Source organism: Pithys albifrons, chromosome Z (genome assembly GCF_047495875.1).
Source record: "Pithys albifrons albifrons isolate INPA30051 chromosome Z, PitAlb_v1, whole genome shotgun sequence".
Lineage (NCBI taxonomy): Eukaryota > Metazoa > Chordata > Aves > Passeriformes > Thamnophilidae > Pithys > Pithys albifrons.
The window spans coordinates 36,540,375-36,562,024 of record NC_092497.1 but is presented as its reverse complement, the minus strand read 5'-3'; the positions used below and the strand labels follow the sequence as shown (position 1 = coordinate 36,562,024).

General features: G+C 40.0%; 1 protein-coding gene across 1 annotated transcript in view; it reads left to right on the top strand.

Annotated features, from left to right (window-relative positions):
- The window catches only part of DTWD2 (DTW domain containing 2), an 83,088-nt gene that overhangs the window by 32,344 nt on the left and 29,094 nt on the right, over window positions 1-21,650 (top strand). The window contains exon 4 of the mRNA XM_071580339.1: window positions 18,710-18,899. Coding sequence (XP_071436440.1) covers window positions 18,710-18,899 — 190 coding nt within the window. The remainder of the gene's footprint in view (window positions 1-18,709; window positions 18,900-21,650) is intronic.

Sequence of the window (21,650 nt, the reverse complement as noted above, 5' to 3'; positions counted from 1 at the left end):
CGAAAGGGTGAGAGCCAGAAAACTCATCAGTTGAGATAAAGGCAGTTTAATAGGGAAAGGAAAGGCCATGCACACAAGCAAAGAAAAAGAAAGAATTAATTCACTGGTTCCCACAGGCAGGCAGGTGTTCAGCCTCTGCAGGGGAGCAGGGCACCATTACATCTGATGATGATTTGGGAAGACAAACACCGTTACTCAAAATGTCTCTCTCTTCCTCCTTCTCCCCATTTTATATACTGAGCATGGTATCATATAGTCTGGAATATCCCTTTGGTCAGTTTGGGTCACCTGTCCCAGCAGCGTCTCCTCCCAACCTCCCAACTTCCTTGCAGTACAAAAAGCATAAAAAGGCCTTTGCTCTGTGTAAGCTCTGCCCAGCAATAACAAGAACATCTCTGTGTTATCAAACCTATGTTCAGCACAAATCCAAAACACAGCCCCATAGCAGCCACTGGGAAGGAAATTAATGCTACCCCAGCCAGAACCAGCACATACTTACAGAATGGTGATGTTGCAAAAACAGCACTTTTGTGACTTGTTAATACTTGCCTTTTTCTTTCCTTCCTTCACTGAAAATGGAATGTTATTGTTAATACACGTGAGCAGGGGTGGTTAATACAAAGGTTTGGGGAAGGAAGCGGGGTAGCTAGGGTATTTGTTGTCTCCGTTTTTCTGGGTAATTATTCTTTTCTGTATACAGAGTTAAGGTGTAATTTGTATAGCTGGATAGACACTGTTCAGTGTGGTTTTCTGGAACTGCAATTGCAGAAGCATTTACAATTGAAGGATATCTTTTTAGATTCTTTCTATAAAGAGATGAAACTTCAAAAAAGTGGAATGCAGCAGGGGAGGGATAAAAGTGTGCTAATGTCTTCTCCTAGCATTGTTCATAGGATCATATGTAACAATTGCAGTATATTTGAACAGTAGGTTTGCTATTGACTATGGAAATGTTTAGGCATAGTCTCATATTTGTATATAAAATATAATTTATTGGAATTGTGTTCTTTCTAGTCTACTAATAAAATTTTTTAGGCAACCAGTTTTGAATAATAATACTGTTCCATTCAACAGGAATTTTTAGCGCATACTGAAGAGAGATGACAACTACTAACATGTCAAAAATTTGTATTATTATATCATAGTTTTATAAACAACCTTGTTACTATTGCTTTTGAGTTTCATTTTATACTTTATGACACTTTGGGAGGAGTGGTTTTGCCTTTTTAATTTTATTTTTCTGAATAGGTAATTATTCTCAAACCTTCCCTCCTTGCAAATATTCACGTTTTGGTAATTCTGGATGTTTTGATAAAATTATGTACTCTAATCTGCACTGCTGTGTGGAACCAAGCTACACAAAGTACTGGATTCTGCACGTGGGTGAGGGCAGAGCTGGTTGTGTGCATAGACTTGAGAATGAGATGGTGGAAGGCAGTGCTCTGGTAAAGAACCTGGGGGTCCTGATCAAGGGCAACTTGAATATGAGTCAGCAGTGTCCTGACAGCCAGGAGGGCCAACTGTGTGCTGGGGGGCACCAGCCAAAGCATCGCCAGTCAGTCAAGGGAGTTGAAAGTCATTTACCTAAGGGTTGAACTCAGTGATCCTTGTGGGTCCCTTCCGACTCAGAATATTCTGTGACTCTGATTGTCCCAGTCTGCGGCCTCGCCTTGAGTACTGTGTGTGGTTTTTGGTGTCACAATACAAAAAAGACATTAAGCTGGTAGAGTGTCCAAGGGAGGGCAAAGAAGATGGTGAAGGGCTTTGAGGGGAAGCCATATGAGGAGAAGTTGAGGTCACTTGGTGTGTTCAGCCTGGAGAAGATGAGACTAGGGGAGACCTCATCATGGTCTTCAGCATCCTCATAAGGGGAGGCATAGGGAAAGCTACCAATCTCTTCACTCTTGTGACTAGTAACAGACTTGAAAATGGCATGAAGCTGAGTTAGAGGAGATCTAGGCTGGATATCGGGAGAAAGTTTTTCACCCAAATGGTGGTTGAGCACTGGAAGAGACTCCCCAAGAAGTGGTCACAGCACCAAGCCTGTCTGAGTTCAAGAAGCATTTGGACAAGGCTTCTCAGGCACATGGTGTGATTCTTGGGGTGTCCTGCACAGGAGTTGGACTTGATGGTCCGATGGGTCCTTTCCAACTCAAAATATCCTGGGAGTCTATGATATCTCAGTATACTTGTGAGCCCTGCTATAATTCAGTAGTTTAGGTCAGAAATAAGCTAGAGCTCTTGAAAAAAAATTTGTAACTTCACTTTTGAAGTAATAAAATGCAACCTATTTCTGTTGATTTTATAAATTGTTTTATGGTAATTATATACAGTAGGTATGATGCATCCTAGTGCTTGTTCACAAAGAAATTCTTACTGTATCAACTAAATGAGTCTTGACACCAAATAATTTAAGTCTATTTTGTCAGGTAGCTTTCTTCTAAGTTTTTTTTGTGCATACATCAGTGTCATTATGTTATTAAACTAAATTTGTACATTTTTTTCTCCTTAATCAACAATGACCAGATGACAGCAGAGATCATGAGCCTGTCACAGCTTCTGTTGGTTCTGTGGACAACAGTAATTACCCCTGTCTAACTGAACATGTGTTATTTTACATCTGAAACTGTGCTTTACCATATCAAATTTCAGATTCCTCAGTATACTATTGGATAACATTCTCTCTGGCTATTTTTTCTTTCAATACTACAGCCTTCAGCTTTACAGTCAGATCATAGCAATTCCTCTCTGCTTTGCCTTTCTCCTCATGCTTTTCCTCTGCCTCACTATGTGTGGAGCTTGGGGGATGTGGTTTAGTGGTGGACTGTCCAGTTGGACTTGATTGTCTTTGAGGTCCTCTCAAATGCAACCAATTCTATGATCCTGTTATTCTGTGGTCCTTCTAAAAGTGTTTCTATTCTTAAAGATCGTGCTTCACAGTGGTAAAAGAGAAAGGTTTGATATTATCGGCTTTCTGTTTTCAAACACTTCGTGCAGGGAAAGAAGTGTACAAGGGAATGTAGTGACCAGTGGCTGTGTGAGAACAATTTGGAGGTCTGAATTTGCCATGGCAAGATGATGCCCCTGGGCTTATTTCAGCAAGAGCTTCTTGAATTAGTGCCAAAATTTGCACTGATTTTTTTTCTTGAATTAGTGCTAAAATTTGCACTGAATTGGTTTTTTTCTATCTTCACACTGGTTGCTTGGTGTTAGTATTTTATTCTCTTTGTTTCTCTTGGAAATAATTTGCTGTGAGTACTTTATGTTAATAGGGAAATTATTTATATTAGTCCATTGCAGATAAGAAACAGGTGCATTACTTGCTTGAAGAACAACATGCAACTTTTTGAGAGAAACAGTAATGGATGTCATTTATGTTAAAGTAATGTAGCATTTCTAGATATAATAATTGCTGCTGCTATTTCAAATCTTTTTTACAACTACTTTATTTCCTGGGCTTCAGTTTCTAATTTGCTTGGGTATTTTGGCTGTACTTAGAAGTTTTGTTCTGAAGTCTCTTCTGTGTACAATTCTCTGCTTTGTGTTTTTGTTATACCTTGAGCTGGAATTAAGGCATAATATGACTATTTCCTACTTGGACTGTAAGTTTAGCAATTCCTTCTCCTCCTCCTGTTTCACTTGGGCTTAGGGCGTGTTTGGAGAATTTTTTCTCTACTAGATGGAGTGAAAGATTATTTTTGTTACTGGTGGTGACATTTAAGAATTCTTCATCAGTTTCCTGGCTTCTATTTCAATTCTGTTCCACTTCTCTTCAAAACAAACACTTGGAAGTACTGTCTTTTTAAAGTACATGTTGTAACATCCTAAATTACAGCAAGTAAGTTACAAATAAACCAATACAGATATTACAGAAAACAGGTTTAATTGATGTTTTACAGAACTAAAGGGGAAAGAAATCTTGTTATTGGAGTTAAAGTTTAAGATGTTTAGAAATGTTAATGAGTGGCTAGTTTATTTTACAAAAAAAGTAATCTAAGACTGATAAAAGGTCTCTAAAACTAGGTTAGAATTACTGCAGTTTCTCTGGATGCCTTTCTGTACAAGTCCTGCATGCTGCTTGAGAGAGGATTAGACTGGGTGTATTTGATACATCGACAAGAAGTGATTTAGCATATGATTACAGCTTCTCTAGGTATTGCCAAGCACTGCTAAGTATCTCTAGTTACTTGCTCAATGAAGCTGATGATTGATTATGTTCTTTTGTAGAAAGAATTATTATTTTTTGAAAGAAAATGGTATATTGATTTTCTTAATTATTTTTCCCATGCTAGATAAGCCACAAAGTGGTTTTGCTAAGCTTTATGTTGTATGAGCAGTAGGTAGGAAGAGGTTACTGAATGGAGTGTAAAGCAAAAAAAGGACCTTCGGTACAATGTGGAGACTTCTGTTTTAGTGTAGAAGAATCTGTTGTTGCATCATTTTTTTAAGTTTTACTGATTTTTTATGGCAGAGGAGTGAGAAGATGTTTGCTTTTCATTGAGAAAGACATTAAACATTAGAAGGCATTGGTACTGAGCCCAACTAACAAAGCAAAAACTTGCCAAGATAATAGCTCTGCTTTTTGTTCCTTAACAGGTCTTGACTTTTGCTTGCCATTGCATTAATTTCCAAAACTAATCTGCTAGTGTTAGCAAATATGACTGTGGACATACTGTTTAGAAGAATCAAGTTTGCATATGTTGCAGTTGGTTGAAAATCACTTTTCTAGAAAAAAAATTTACTATTACTTTGTTAGTACAGACAGGAAGTAGTTTTCCTTTTATTACTAGCTTACGTGCCTTAAGCATCGTATGTGAGAAAGGAGAAGTAAATTGAAATTGCAATAAGAGAAGACACAATAACAACAACGCATTATTACTTGTTATTCCTTTTTATTGTAGTTTATTAAATATTGCAGGCCAGCTCCACTTGTGACAGTAATGTCAAGCCCTAGGGTACCAGTACAAACTCACCTCTGTTTTATTTCCATGTTTATGCTGTAAAATCTAATGTTATTTGGAGGCAGTAGTAATGATGTTTTTTTACTGGGGAACTCAGTAGAGTTTTTGCTGGCAAAGTATTTTTATATAAATGTTTTCATAGAATAAAAAGGATTATTTAATAAACTGTAATTATGACCTTTTTTCCCAGTAAATGTTAAAACATTTATTTATAAAAGTACAAGTTTCAAAACCTTACTAATTTTGTTGTTATTTGCTCTTTCGACCAAGGATGATTCGTTTATACAACTGACTTGTTTAATTTAACAGTGAAGAAAAACATTCAAGAACTTATTAGAGACTAAATGTCATTTATCATTTAAAACATTTATCACAAAAAAGTAGAATGATAAAATGGTAGATAAAAAAGAGGTACTCCTCCTGGGTATCCCTTATGCTTCAGTCATGATCTTAAGGGCCTCTTTCTGAAAGTGGAAATGACAGAGGATTGTTGCCTGTGTTCTTATTAATTTTCTTATCTGATGGGAATTGCTATGTTATGGGAATTACGGCAATCAGCATTCCTACAGTCTCCCAGGAACGGCAGTATTGAGAGAGGCAAAGGAACCTCCTTATGACTAAGATGAAATAGTAAAAGTGATCACAAAACCTGAGAAGTTCCCATTAACCTGGTAGTTTTCCACAGATAATAAGTTGGGATCTGTTCTTTAACATTAGTATTTGCTACTAAGTGGCAGTGTCAAATTTTTAAAATTTTAATATTTGCCTTCCACACTGGCAAAGTTTAATACATCCCTGTTGAATTAAAACCACTTAGTTTGAGAGCAACCAAGTGTAGATCTGTAGTAAAAATGTTTTGATACAAAAACGGGATTATGAGATAAAATAGTGTTTAAATTACAGATCTCAGGAATATGGGTCCCTGAAAAAATTAAATGTTCCTTGTCATAAGTACGATCATGAGAATGTATAAATCTGCTATGAAAAAATCGTTGGCTATAATTGAGGCATGAATGAAACATCTGAATAGTTCTGCTGCAGCAGCGATTGTTGTCAGACTACAAGGGTTATAAAGGTGTGCAGTGCCTGCTGCATTCCAAAACTAAAGCTGAGCAGTGGTTAGTGTAAGAAGCAAGTATTTTAAGTATTTCTCTTAAGAATTTAAGTCAGTAGTTGCACCTTACAGCATATCTTTTAAATTCTATCATCTTCTTGAGCTTTACATTAGCTGTTGGTCACGGAAAGGTGGCTAACAGATGAGAAATTTTGTAGTGCTGTATTTATAGAAAGTGGTTGTCTTCAGACAAATCTTATTTTTCATTCTTGCAATAAAATCTAAGCTGGATTGAAGTGGATTGCTACATCATTTGTAAATGATACAAAATGTTTTCTCTTGAGAATTTCAGCATTTTCTAGAGTCTGCAAACTGATAATGAAAATACGGGAAATATCATGATGTCTGTACAGAGGATATATCTTCGGTGTAGTGTGTATAAGGCATATTCCTTAAATTACTTGAAATCGTTGTAGTTTAAGAATAAGATCAGGACCAACACTGGCCATTGATATTCATGCATATGTACTATAGAATGATAGAATACTAGAGTGGAAGGGGATCTCAAGGATCATCTGGTCCAGTCTTTCTTGACAAAAGCAGTCTAGACAAAATGACTCAGCACCTTGTTCAGCTAAATCTTAAGTGTCCAACACTGAGGAATCCACCACTCCCAGGGGAGATTATTCCAATGTCTGATTATTTTCATTTTTTCTCTTTTGTCCAGCTGGAATCTCTCCAGGTGTAACTTGTACCTATTATCCTTAATCTTTTCTGTGTGACTCCTTGTAAAAAGGGAACCTTCATCTTTTTTATATCCACCCTTTAAATACTGGAACACAGTCATTAGGTCTCCCCTAGGCCTTCTTGCTCAAGGCAGAACAAACCCAGTTCTCTCACCCTTTTTCCATCTGACAGGCTTCCTGCTTCTTTGTGTCCCTTCTCAGGATGCCTGTCCACATCTTTTTAGTATAGCTGGGACCAAAACTGAACACTGTATTCCAGGTGTAGCCTGACAAGTGCTGAGTAGAGTGAGATAATGACTTCTCCATCTCTCCTGTTGGTGTCCTTGTTGATACAGCCCAGGATCCCACTGGCTTTCCTCCCACAGCAGGACAGTTCACTCAGACTGAGCTTGTTGTCCACCAGGACCTCCAGGTCCCATTCCACAGAGCTGCTCCCCTGCTGGATAGATCCCAGCCCGTACTGCACTCATGGATTATGATTCCCTAAGTGCAAGACCTTACACTTGTTTTTCTTGAACTTCATAAGGTTCTTGTTAGACCACTCTTCCAGCCTGTCCATGTTTTACTGCAAGATGACACTCTTTTTCAAAGTGGTCACTTCCCCACTCAGTTTAGTACCATCAAACAGCTACCATGCGTCTTTGATGTATATATACATCAAGTCCTGCTCTGTGTAGCAGCATAGTTGGAGAAGTAGGGATAAAAAGATAATCAAGATGCCATAGTTACTCTCCTGCAAAAGTGAGATCAGCTGCAAGTAAGCCTGGTATTAATACCACATAGAGGAGTCTGCAGAATTCTCTGTGGATCTGTTTTAATATGTGAACTTAACTTATTACCATTATAAAGCCTAAGAGGTACTGTTCCTGTTTAGTTTGCTTTTTTATTGCTGCAGTTATTATTTCTTTTCTCTCTGGACATGGAGAATTAGTTATTTTCTTCCTCCCGTGGTTTTGAAGACTATTAACTAGGTTCCCTTTGGCTTTCTTTTACCTAAAACTTAGCACCTCAGTTTATTCAGTTTCTCTGTGTAGACCTTTATTCCTCTTGTTGTTCTTTTCAATGGACTTTCTGCAGACTTTTGGGGTTTTTTTTTGTTTGTTTGGTTGGTTGGTGGGTTTAGTTATTGGGGGGGGGGTTGGTTTTTTGCATAAGGAAAGAATACTGCATTTTAATTAAGCATAGAACTTTTTGAGGTGGTCTGTATTCTAATTTAGGAGCTGATTCGTACATTGATGCTGTTGGTGTTGCCGCATTGTTTCATTGAGAAGGTCAACTGTGAAATACAGTCTTTAAGGTTCTCATTATTGCTAATTTTATTTATTACTAGTTCTTTCTCTGGATTACAGATCAGTGTGATGGTTCTTGCAGTACTTGTTCAGTTTTATGCTATGCTTTTGTAACCATTCTTAGTGTCTGTTGTGTTTCTGTTCATGTTTGCTTATATTTTCTGTATTTCATATGGTTTATGACATCAGTGAAGTGTTCAGGATTTGGTAAAAATTCTCATTGTATTGGCTTGTATTTGTTTTTTTGTTTTGTTTTGTCCTTTCATACTTAGTATTGCCCACCAATTCTGTGAATAATTTTTGTTTTTAAAATTCTATTATCTTTGTTTAGAAAGCTTGTTAGAGAGTCTCTGCTAGTTTTTAGAAAAGAAAAATCCAAGTCATCTGATCTTCATACGCCTCTGCTTTAATATTTTGTTCCTTAGTTTTTACTTAGAGACCTACAGAGAAAAGAACAGATCTTGCTCTGCCATGCAGGCTTCAGAGAAAGTAAGGCTTCTTTTTCTCTGAGTGCATTTTTCAAGCAAGCTCTTTTTCTTTTAAACATACAGCACATACAATTTCAAGTCCCTTTAATTCCCACCAAGTGTCACTTCCATCACTTAAATCACATTTCAGTAATTACTTTTCACATAATTACAGAATATTCTGAGGTGAAAGGGACCCACAAGGACCATCAAGTTGAACTCATAAGTGAATGGCCCCTATGGGGATCAAATCCAGAATATTGGCATTATTAGCACTGTGCTTTAATCAACTAAGCTAATTTCAGGGTTTATATTGCCTGATACTCATAGTGATTGGCAGGTAAATGACACCCCGACACCCAATCCCGTCAGATCTCAGAAGATAATCAGGGTCAGGCCTGGTTAGTACTTGGATGGGAGATCTCCTGGCAATACCGGGGTCTGTAGGTTCTAGTCCTGAGGACTTCATTGTCACCGTCCAAACTTGCTCGACCATGGCAGATGAACCTCAGGAGTTAAAGCGTGGGGCCAATTCTGTGCACGCTGTGCCTCACCTAAAAAATCCACTCTGCAGGCTCGAAGGGCACACCCTTCCCAAATCTTCATTCCTGAAGCCCCTAGCCATGATGATCATGATACACACACACACACACATACATAGATAGATATACACATTTTTAAATAGAGAGTAATATTTCTGAAGGAAAACGCAAGCTGTATTCTGCTTCCCCCTCCCACTCACAGTTAAGAGCTCAGTAAAATGATTGCCTTGGCTAGGGTGGAATGTTACAGAGCTGCACATACTTTTTCCTTGTTACGTATGTGGGAGTGAATTTTGTGTATTCTTAACTTCATCAGAGATTTGCCATATTCTTTTGAGGCTTTTACTTACGAATTGAGATCTATGACTTCTAAGTCCTAATCATAGCAAATCTACATGAAGCTTTGGTAAGTGTTGTTAATAGTGCATGAATATGTGTAACATAAAATAAATGAAGGCTATGCTTAGTTTATTGTCTTCCTGGCTTTGAAGTTAACATAGGACAATTTTTAAAATTCTTCATGTGATTCACTCTTTTAATGTAGAAAGTTGTTTGTGAAGTAGCTTGAAAACAAAGGAATTCTAAAGCCTACAAAGTACACTAAAGTAGAGTACTTAAATTAAGAAGTAAATTCTCACTGTCACTCAGATGGAACAGACTGTTGAAGACTTTTTTTCAATATGTGACAATATTTTCTTTTTTTTTTTCCCTGACTGATAACAGAGTTGTGAATTCTTTAAAAGTCAATCTCTGATCTGTAGGAAGAAAAGTACTTTTTTAGTAATTCAGCTTCTCAGTCAGCTCTTGAAATATGATGGCTTCAAAGAGTTTGCCATGAGCATGCCTGTTCTTACTGAAATGGAAGCTAAGACTGAAGTCCCTGATAATTCTCTGACGTTAGTAATGCTTTTCACACTAAGAAAGACTTCTGCAAAAGTAGTATGTAAAGATTTAGACTAAGATGTGGAGTAAGATTTAACTTATAGTAGTGTCCCACACTGACGAGCAACCACACTGCTCTTCTGTCTCTTCTCCAGCCCCCAGTTCAGCCCTCTGGGTTTTCTGCTCTGCCCCTTTACTATGCCCAGCCTTGACAATGCCCTGGACTGGTCTGCTGCTGTTGGGCCACAGTCATGTTCAAGCATTTACACTTGAGGCTGAGATTTCAAAGGTGGCAGGAAATGTCAATGTTCAGAACACAGGTGAGAAGAGATAAAAATAAAGGAGGAACTTTTTTCATTGAAATGTTCTTGAATCCAGTTTGCCATAAACTAGTGGGCAAACTCAATTGCAGAGATGCTCTGTATCTGTATCATTCCTTACTGGCATTGCCAAAGCTACATGTCTTGGTGACAGGCTTGCTATATTTTGTCATGTTTGAAGTCACAAATGTTATGAAACTGTGCATGACTGTATGTCATAAGGTGGCAAGAAATGCAGAAAACCACATTTTTGACTGGGCAGCTGCTGTGCAAAATGTATCTTTTATTTACCTGATACAAATTCAGTCTTTTACTGAGAGTTGCCATTTCTTTCACAGATCAAATTAAATGCAACTTAAGAATGAACATAAAAACTGTTCAGGGGAAAAATTCTTACTGGTGGTACTATATGAAAAGAAAAAGTCTAGTTGCACTACACAACAGGAAGCAAAGCTTTAAAACCCAGCAAATGCTTAACCTACAGTGGAATTAACAGGATATATCTACATCGAAATACATAGATATGTAAACATTTTTTTAACTTCTTTTGTATGAACAAGTATTTTTGAACAACTAATTAGATGTTTATGTTTAACTCATTCCTTGTGTGCTGTACCAATGAGGGAAGAACAAGCATGTTTTTTGAATGCAAGACACATGCTTTAATAATGCTACTACTGTCAGTGTGAACCACAACCTAAAAGGAGTTGCACAGCAATGTATTTCTGAGAACCTTGTCCTGTGAAAGGAAAGAGCGCTATATAGCTCTTTATGTGCTGAATGTCACTTTAGGATTAAGTCTGTGGATAGTAAACTCTCTGAAGACAGCAGCAACTCCTATTAATTGTAAAGTGTCCTAAGTTCTCACAGCATCATCAGCCCTCAAACCCTAGGTTAAATTTGTGTGACAACTTTGCAAAATTTGCTTGAACTAGCTCCCTGCCTTTGCTTTTGTGTATGAACTGTTGTAAATTGAAAGGATTGGGTCACCAAGATGAACATAGAGAAAGAAAAGAAAGACTAGGAGAAATGCGATTGTTCAGCCTGGAAAAAAGAAGACTTTGGGGTGACCTACTTACAGCCTTCCCGTGCCTGAAAGGAACCTACAGGAAGGATGGAGAGAGACTATTTACAGGACAGGACAAGGGAGAATGTCTTAAAACTGAAAGAGGGTAGGTTTAGGTTAGATATTAGGAAGAAACCCTTCACTATGAGGGTGGTGAGGCACTGGCAAAGGTTGCCCAGAGAAGTTATGGATGCCCCATCACTGGACGTGTTCAAGGCCAGGTTGCATGGGGTGTGTCAGAGGGGTGGGACTAGGTGATCTTTAAGGTCCCTTCCAACCCAAGCCATTCTGTGATTCTGTGATGATTCTATGATTTGTGGATGAGTTGAGTTATGCCTTGGACACCATTTTTTTTAACTGAATTGTATTTTGAATGCTGAAACTTCAGTTGTGTTTGTAATACAAACTTTTAGTGCTTCATAGTCAATACAGACTTTCAAGAAATCATTATTTTAAAGTTTTTTTTTAATCCTCTAAGAGTGTTAATGATTTAAAAATCTTTCTTTCTCAGAATTAGGAGATTTTGCTCTTTGAGCATTGGGTTCTTGACAAACTTGTGAAAATAATGAGCAGTTTTATAGATTTAAGTCTTAAGTGCTAGATAGCCTGTAATGCTTGTGTAGCAAGTTTCTTGGTTAAAGTGATACCAAATTAGTATAGTGTAAGTAAGGTCTCAAAATCTAGTGGGTACAGATATTTCCACATACTTGTTTGCCCCAGATTTACCTTACAGATTTTCTGTCTCTATTTATAGTTCTTTTCCCATTCATTTTGGAAGGAAAGATTTTTTTTTTTTAGCGAATTAAGTGGACAGTAATGAGCCACAGTATTGAATCAGTCTGGACTGATGTTGAAGGGAGTGAGCTGGCAGTGAGGATGATCAGGTAGTGGAATACTTATGGGTATAATACTTATATATAATACTTACTCTGGGCTTATGGGTACACTGAATTCAATGATGCTTTCATTTGAGATACATCCTTTATGGTTCTATATGAGTCTTAATCTCAGGATCTCAGTGTCTGAGCCACTGCAACACTGCCTGAATCTAACACTCATAAAATTGTGGTTTCAAATATATTCCCAGAGAGTGATATTGGAGTGAAGATTTAAAGTACACCTAGTATATATCAACTCAAAATCCATTATTAACCATTTTTCTTTCTTACCTAACCTTCCCCCTACCTGTCCAAGAATAGAGGTTCTTGCTTGACTTTTGGAGAAGTGGTGTAGTTGTCCAGCTCCTGGAACTTAAAAGCTCTGGAGACACAGTGACATTAGGAATTTCTCTATGTGGACTTACGTATTTGCAGCATGTCTCTGTCTATGATCTTGCACCTAGTGGTTCGTGGTAGGTAGCATGAAGAACCCATTTTGTACGAATAGTGACATGGTATTTCAGTTGTTTTTCTCTTCCTGCCAATCAGTTACTCTTTGTAACCTCTGAGGAACTGAGAATTTATTTCTTTTTCTATGACACATGCTTGAGACAGTCCAACCTTGCCTTGTATTTCTTCATGGTTTCTGACTGAGGTGATTTTGAAGACTCTGATGATATGGCTGAAATGAATTCAAGACAAGCAGTTCAGTCTTTGTTACAAGGCCAGATTTTCTCAGATTCTCCCTTACAAGTCTGCTAGACTACTCCAATCTGGTGAGACACCTCCTGGGGTACTGCATCCAGCACTGGAGCCGTTTAGCACATTAAAAACATGGACCAGTTGGAAAGAGTCAGAGGAAGGCTGTGAAGATGATCAGGGGGCTTGAGCCACATCTCTTGAGGAAAAGCTGAGAGGGTTGGAGTTCTTCAGCGAGGAGAAGGCTCAAGGAAGACTTTATAGGAGCTTTCCAATACCTGAAGGGGGTTTCAAGAAAGCTGAAGAGAGACATTTACAAGGGCTTGTGATAATAGGACAAGGGGAAATGGCCTTAAACTGGGAGAGAGTAGGTTTAGATTAGATATTAGGAAGAAAGTCTTTACCATGTCTCCTAGTTGAGCAGAAGGGACCAGTTGACACTGTGTGGGGGTGATCAAAGTTGTGTATTCTACCCCCTCTATTCGTTCCCCAAGGACAATGGGCCATTAGCAGCAGCTGCCCAGGGAGTCATTATCACCTTCACACCCAGCCTGAGGGGGCGGAGCTGCTAATTGGCCATCAACAGTTCAATACCCCCTGGCTCCCAGAGTTAATCACCCATTGTGTGAGTCCCCGCCCAGGGGGAGGGACTGGGTGCTCCCTGAGGGTACATAAGTGGTGGGTAAGAAGACTTTGGTAACTTCTCGTCGGATCCAGAGCAGCAGCAGGACCTTGACAGGAGGAGATCACCGCTCTCACCCAGATCACAGCCCTCGCCTGCACCAACAGGTTTTTCATTTCCCTTTGCTCTGGACTTGGGGGAGCCACAGGGGTCTCAGCACAAGGGCAAACAAACCCCCTTGGGTTTGTGCCCCAGGACACTGGGTTATATTGCTGGGTTTTTGTGAGTTGAAAGCAATTTCCCTTTTATGTCAGTGTATTTATTGTAATATTATTATTAAATTTTAGGTCTGACTTATAATCTCTCTCTTGTGGTGAGTTCATTTCCCCTGCTGGTTCGCCTTTAAACCAGCACATCTTTTGGCGCCCAACATGGGGCCACGAGAGAGGTCAGAATTACAATTTTATTTTGTGTATTTGGATACAGAAACTCCCTGACTACCATGTTGCTTGATGTATTCATGTGGATGGTGTATCTGGGCCTGTTCATATTTTGACACATGGGGAACCATTTGCCTATTTTGATGCTCTCTTTAATACCAGGGAGAAGGATCAAAATTGCTTTATTAATATACTATGTTTATGTTGTCATAACATCAGAAGCAATGAATTTCATTGTGAATGTATATTCAGTCTGGTGTGCCTGTCCTGGTTTGGGTTGTTACCTCTGGGGTCTCATTAAAAATAGCACCCAGCCTGTGGGGAAAACAGGCGGAGATGGTTACTTCCACCTTTTCCCCTCGGCTACAACAATCATTGAAAATATTGAGCTTCCTTTTGATGTTAGGGACAGCATAATCCTACTGTTAGTGCTGTTAGTGTTGCTTTGTCTCCTCTGTACTGTATACACCATGTTTAGGGTCAGAACTGGGCTTTCTAAGGAGACTTGCTGGAGACCTGCCCTGAGAGCGGATGATGTTGAGTGGCACGGGAAGTGGGAAGATATGGGCCAGTATTTGGAGATCTTCTCTCCTCAAATGATCTGGAAATTCACCCCGGAATAACTGTAGGACCCTGCCAAAATGCTAAGCTATGTGAAAGGAAGATGCTCTGGTAGTCCCAGAGATGTGCACAGCAACCTGCTGGGCCCTGGCCACTGCCTACCGCACACTGGTTGGTGTGGTACAGCATCATCAGGAGGAGGAGAAAAGGAGCAAATCCAGAGACACCATGTCTACCCAAACCACAGCTGAGCCAGAGAGGAAAAGAGATACATCAACCAGCACCATGTCCACCCAAACCACGGCTGAGCCAGGGAGGAGAAGAGATACAGCAACCAGCACCATGTCCACCCAAACCACGGCTGAGCCAGGGAGGAGAAGAGATACAGCAACCAGCACCATGTCCACCCAAACCACGGCTGAGCCAGGGAGGAGAAGAGATACAGCAACCAGCACCATGTCCACCCAAACCACGGCTGAGCCAGGGAGGAGAAGAGATACAGCAACCAGCACCATGTCCACCCAAACCACGGCTGAGCCAGGGAGGAGAAGAGATACAGCAACCAGCACCATGTCCACCCAAACCACGGCTGAGCCAGGGAGGACAACAGAAACCAATAGCAGTCGCCCCTGTCCAGAAAAGAAAATCAAAGACCAAATCAGTTTGTATAGTGAATGATGAGGAAGAGTCAGGACCTTCACCTCAAGCAGAAGAAATGGAGCCAGAAATAATCACCCGGTTCCTATCCTTGGGAGAGTTGCGTGAGCTCTGGAGAGAGTTCACACGACAGGCAAATGAGTCCGTCTTGACCTGGCTGCTTCGAATATGGGATGCGGCGGCCAATGATAGAATTCTAGACGGGAGTGAGGCAAGGCAGCTGGGATCCCTTTCTTGAGATGTGGTCATTGATCAGGGCATTGGAAAGACACAGGAAACTCTCAGCCTCTGACGGCGACTGTTGTCAAGCGTGAGGGAGAGATATCTTTGTAAGGAGGACCTCCACGTACAGCAAGGACAGTGGAACACAATGGAACAAGGTATCCGGTGCTTAAGGGAATTAGCCGTACTGGAGATAATCTTTTCAGAGGATGAGAGATTCCCTAAAAGTCCAGATGGTGTCCAGTGCACATCCTAGATGTGGTTAAAATTTGCACGACTTGGGCCAGAAATGTATTCTCACTACCTTGCAACATTGCAGTGGAGAGATGGAGAGGACAAGGTGGGCGCACTGGTCAGCAAACTCAGGATTTATGAAGACACTGTCACTGCTCCATTACGAGCCCACGTCTCAGCTGTGGAAACAAAACTGGCTGAACTGGAAGAGAAGATTAAGGAAGGACTCTTTCATATCTCTCCAGAGCAAACAAGAGTCTCTGCCATCAGAAGCAGTCGTCTTCCAGCTAAGGAGAAAGGGTACACTCCACGTAGCAATCTGTAGTTTTACCTCCATGAGCATGGAGAAGATATGAGGAAGTGGGATGGGAAACCTACCTCTTCCTTAGCAGCTCGGGTACGTGAATTGCAAAGAGGCACAACTAACACAGGGAATTCTTCAAGGCTGAAGGCTGCTCCAGTCTCTTGTGGGCAAGGCTCCAGACAGTATAGGAATGATGATGTTATGCCCGATCCTCTTGAAGGAACCTCCTGGTCATATTCACAGGGAGAGCGCAGTGAATACCATGACCAGGGCTAGGGGGGCCCTGCCTCTAGCCAGGTAGAGGAGAGGGACAATCGGGTTTATTGGACTCTGTGGATTCGGTGGCCTGGCACATCAGACCCACAGAAATACACTTTAGTGGACACTGGTGCACAAGGCACATTGATGCCATCAGGATACCTCAGGGCAGAATCCATCTCTTTTTCTGGGGTAACAGGGATCCCAACAGCTGACTGTACTGGAAGCTGAAGTCAGCTTGACTGGGAAGGAATGGCATAGACACCCCATTGTGACTGGTCCAGAAGCCCCATGTATCCTTGGCATAGACTACCTGAGAAATGGGTATTTCAAAGACCCAAAGGGACTGCGTTGGGCCTTTGGCATAGCTGCTGTGGAGACAGAGGAAATCAGACAGCTGAGCACCTTGCCTGGCCTCTCAGAGGACCCTACTGCTGTGGGACTGCTGAAAGTTGAAGAACAATTGGTACCGCTGGCCACAGCCACAGTGCACTGTCGGCAATACTGCACTGACCGAGACTCTGTGACCCCCATACACAAGATGATCTGTGAGCTGGAGAGCCAAGGGGTGGTCAGCAAGACTCACTCACCCTTTAATAGCCCCATATAGCCAGTATGAAAGTCCAGTGGAGAGTGGAGGCTGACGGTGGATTACCGTGGCCTCAATCAAGTCACATCCCCTCTGAGCGCCGCTGTGCTGGACATGCTGGAGCTTCAGTATGAGCTGGAGTCCAAGGCAGCCAAGTGGTATGCCGCCATCGACATTGCCAATGCCTTTTTCTCCATTCCGTTGGCAGCAGAGTGCAGGCCACGGTTCGCTTTCACCTGGAAGGGAGTGCAGTACACCTGGAATTGACTGCCCCAGGGGTGGAAACACAGTCCCACCATTTGCCATGGACTGATCCTGACTGCATTGGAAAAGGATGAGGCTCCAGAACATCTACAGTACATCGATGACATCATTGTATGGGGGAACACAGCAGGGGAAGTTTTTGAGAAAGGAAAGAAGATAATCCAGATTCTCCTAAGAGCTGTTTTTGCCATTAAACGAAGTAAGGTCAAGGGACCTGCTCAGGAAATTCAGTTCCTAGGAGTGAAGTGGCAAGACGGGCGTCGCCGGATTCCAACAGAGGTGATCAACAAAATAGCAGCTATGTCCCCACCGACCAGCAAGAAGGAAACTCAGGCTTTCCTAGGTGCCGTGGGCTTTTGGAGGATGCATATCCCTGAGTACAGTCAGATTGTAAGCCCTCTCTACCTTGTGACATGGAAGAAAATGATTTCCAGTGGGGCCCTGAACAACAACAAGCCTTTGAGCAGATTAAACAGGAGATTACCCATGCAGTAGCCCTTGGGCCAGTCAGGACAGGACAGGATGTGAAGAATATGCTCTACACTGCAGCCGGGGAGAACAGGCCCATCCTGGAGCCTCTGGCAGAAAGTACCTGGGGAGACTCAAGGACGACCGCTGGGATTCTAGAGTCAGGGATACAAAGGTTCTGAAGCCAGCTACACCCCAACCGAGAAAGAGATCCTGGCAGCTTATGAAGGAGTTCGAGCTGCCTCAGAAGTGATTGGCACTGAGGCACAGGTCATCCTGGCACCCCGACTAGCAGTGTTGGGCTGGATGTTCAAAGGAAAAGCTCCTTCTACCCATCATGCCACTGATGCCACATGGAGGAAGTGGATCGCTCTGATCACGCAGCGAACCCGGATAGGGAATCCTAATCGCCCTGGGATTTTGGAAATCATCACCAGCTGGCCGGAAGGTGAGAGTTTCAGATTGTCCTCTGAAGAAGAAGAGGAGCAGGTGACACGAGCTGAGGAGGCCCCACCATATAACCAGCTACCAGAAGAGGAGAAGCGGTATGCTCTTCACAGATGGCTCCTGCCGCATTGTAGGGACAGACCGGAAATGGAAAGCAGCTGTATGGAGTCCTACCATTGCCAAATATAGAAAACAAGAGGAAGGAAGAAAATAATATAAAAGTTTGGGAAGTATAACTGCAGTAGTTAGTAGAAGAGATAATTAAAAAAAGGATTAATTGAGATGATAGAATTTTCAAAAATGTAGACATGGATAATGAATTGCTACTCTATATATAGAAGGTTCAAAATGGGATGATTGCAGTAATTTTGTGCCAAGTGCTTGAACGAATTTTCTTAGAATACATATTAAATTTTGGTAAACAATTCAAAACTTCTTTGGTTCTAATAGGCATTAGATTTGGTGATTAAAACATTGGCAAATACTTTTAATGTATTGCTTTATTAAGCTTTCATAGATTGCTTTTGTGGGTGTTTTTTTTCCTGCCCCAACTTAGAAGGTGAGAGAGAACCAACAACTTAAGAGGTGTTGGAAAGAGAAAGTGGTAGCTGAGAAAGGTACATTTTAAGTAAAAATTAGAGAAAAATAAGTGGCAGCTAGTAACTTACAGTATTTGGAAGCATGTGTTTGTCATGGAAACTTTGAATAATTATTTCAATTTTGTTTCTATGCATTGAAGGTATCCTGAATTAGCAACCATATGCAGAAATCCCAATACTTTAATTTTATATCCTGGAGCTGAAGCAACAAATTTGGAAGAAGTTGCAGTGATGTCTTCAAGTCCATCTGTTATGATCATCATCGATGGAACATGGAGCCAGGCTAAAGATATATTTTACAAAAATTCTCTCTTCCGTCTTCCCAGGCAGGTGAGTTATGGTATGTAAAATAAAAATTTTAATTTTGCCTAAAAATGCTTTCTTCTGATCAGCCACAAGTGAGTGGTTTTGTGAGGCTGTAACCAGCTGGCAAGAGAAGCTTGAATAATTGTATAGAGCACTCTGTAAGATTGTAAGAAAGGCGATTGTAAATATTGAGTCTTTTGACTTTCTCACTTGAAATTTATTTTTATTTAGTGCGTCTAACTTCATAGTCAATCATTGTTTTGAAAATTGAAAACTGATTTGTGCAGAAAATTTTAGTGTTGTCTAAGATGCTAGAACATGCACATTGAAATAAGCATTTCTTGATTGAAATAAATATTTCTTTTCCCCTGCATAACTATTTTCCATTACAGTAATAGGAAAGCTGGAAGTAGAATTTTGTAGCTTCTTATGAAAATGTCACACTCTTTCCTCATGTTTGGTCTCCATAATAATAAAAACTTTCTGTCTTGGCAAACGTTTGGCAAATACTGCCCCCCTGGGTTGTAGGAACAACAATTTTGTATTTATTTCTTAATTTTTTCCATAACAGTAGGATTGTTTGTCCACATGTAATTTTTTAACAAAACTGCCATTTTCATTCAGGGACATTATTGAAAGTCTATCTTAAAAGTGGTAACAATACCAAATGCTTTACTAATGGAAAAAAGAATCACCTCATAATTGGATCATAATTTTTCAAAGCAGAGGTTCAAAGATGCTCTGAAAACCAACAGGTCTCTAATGCTCAGCCCTTGCCATACATTTGAGAATTTGCTATTATCCTTTCAGACTTTTTCTTATGTTTTGTTACTAACTACTTATGTTCTCCATATAGCACCATGTAGCACCATATGTTTTTTGTCTTTGACATGGGACTTCCAGGACCAGAATTGCAGAAACATAGAATGGACCAGTTTGGAAGTGACATTGAAAGATCATTTGCTCCACCCTTTTGTGGGAAGGGAAGCCTGAATGAGATTATACAGCACCTTGTCCAGTGATGGGTGGTGCTTCCATCACCTCTCTGAGGAGGTTGTTCCAATGTTTGATTGTTCTCACTGTTAAAAGTAATTCAGGTTGAGATGAAACTCCTATCAGTGCAGCTTGTGCCTGCAGCCACTTGTCCTTTTTATGGGGGGGCTCCTTGTGAAGTGAGAATTTCTCTATGCTCTTTGTAGATCCCCTTTATATACTGGAATAGTGTGATAAAATCCCTTTGAGCCTTCTCTTCACTGTGGAGAAAAGACAAGAAGTATTGCAGAGCTAGAAGAGATAGTAGTCAAATACTGAAGGTGATGCACCTGTCAAGTTTGGAGAGACTCCAGTGTTTAATTCCATTTTTAAGTGTTGACATTTTGAATCCTAAAATTATAGCTGTGTTACTCTTGAGAGGGCTATTTGCCTGATAATGCATATGTCCTTGAGACAGTTTTGAAACAATTGGATTAAACTAGTCTCTTACATGAATCTCAGAAGCAATCTTAGCACAACAGTTGTGGTAACAGCATGTGGTGTGTATGTGTGCTTATGATCCTGGTAGAACAGTTGCTTAAACCAGTGCTGTTAAGTACTGTTTAAATGAATCTAGCTATATATAAATGTTCATGTGGTCTGAACATTTGCTGAAAAGCAAAAGGATGTGGTCTGACACCATCAGTGTTTTGGCATTTTACCTGCCTGAAATAGTTTTAGGCATTGTAGTGGAGCATAAAAAGTAATTAGTTCCTTGAGGCTGTTAAAATGTTTATTTTATTTAAAATAATGAACAGTAAAATTGTAGATCATTTTATACAAAAATGATGCTTTTAAAATTATTAATCCTGTCTAATGCAAAATGGAATAGAAAAAGACTTTGAAGTGATAGAACAAGTAAAAATAAAGTATTGAAAGTAAGATACTACCCCAAAAAACTCTTGGAAAATGAGCAGAAGTATTGACTATGGTGCATGAATCCTTATTTAATACAGCTATTAAATATATAAATAATAAATATTTTAAAGATCCCATAAACCCCAGTTTATTACTTTACTTTAGGTTTGCTTTACTATTATGTCAGATATTAAAATGTGTTTGTGCACTACAGGAAATGGAAAAGCATTTCCTGTTTATAAACAAATGTATTTCTACCATAGATTATCACACCAGAAAGACATGTGACTTTATAAGTACTTAATTTGCCCATAACTGTTTTCTGCATTTTAAAATGTCCTGTTTTGTATAAAATTTCTTAGCTGTAGGAGCAAAGGAGGTGTAGCTATGTTAATCTGTAACCGTCTGTGCATGAACCTGGGTAAAACCATGTAACTATGTGGCAGCCCTGAGAATCTGTCTCACGGATGGGAAGTATTACCAGAGTACCACATGCCTTCCTTCCATACAGTGTGCAGCACAATAGAAGATTTAAGACTTTGCAGAGGCATTTATTTATGAAAGAGTGATGAAAAGGGTGATACGTAAAACTCTTTTGGAAAACATAGGCAGACAGCAGGAATATCAAAAAACATTGTTAGGAGATGTGCTTCTTTCTGCATACTTGAATTCTCTATTTCTTATCTTATTAACACTGTAGTTTTTATCTGGGTTTTGTTTTGATTTTTTTTAAGGAGAAGAATATTCTGCTCTCCCTAGTCTTCTTCTTATTGGAATTTTTATTTGAATTGTGTTGAAAATCTCATTTTAAAGTGTTTAAATTCTTAACAAAAATGAAAAATACATTGACTCTTGAAGTATTAAGTATTTTAAACTATGGTGGAT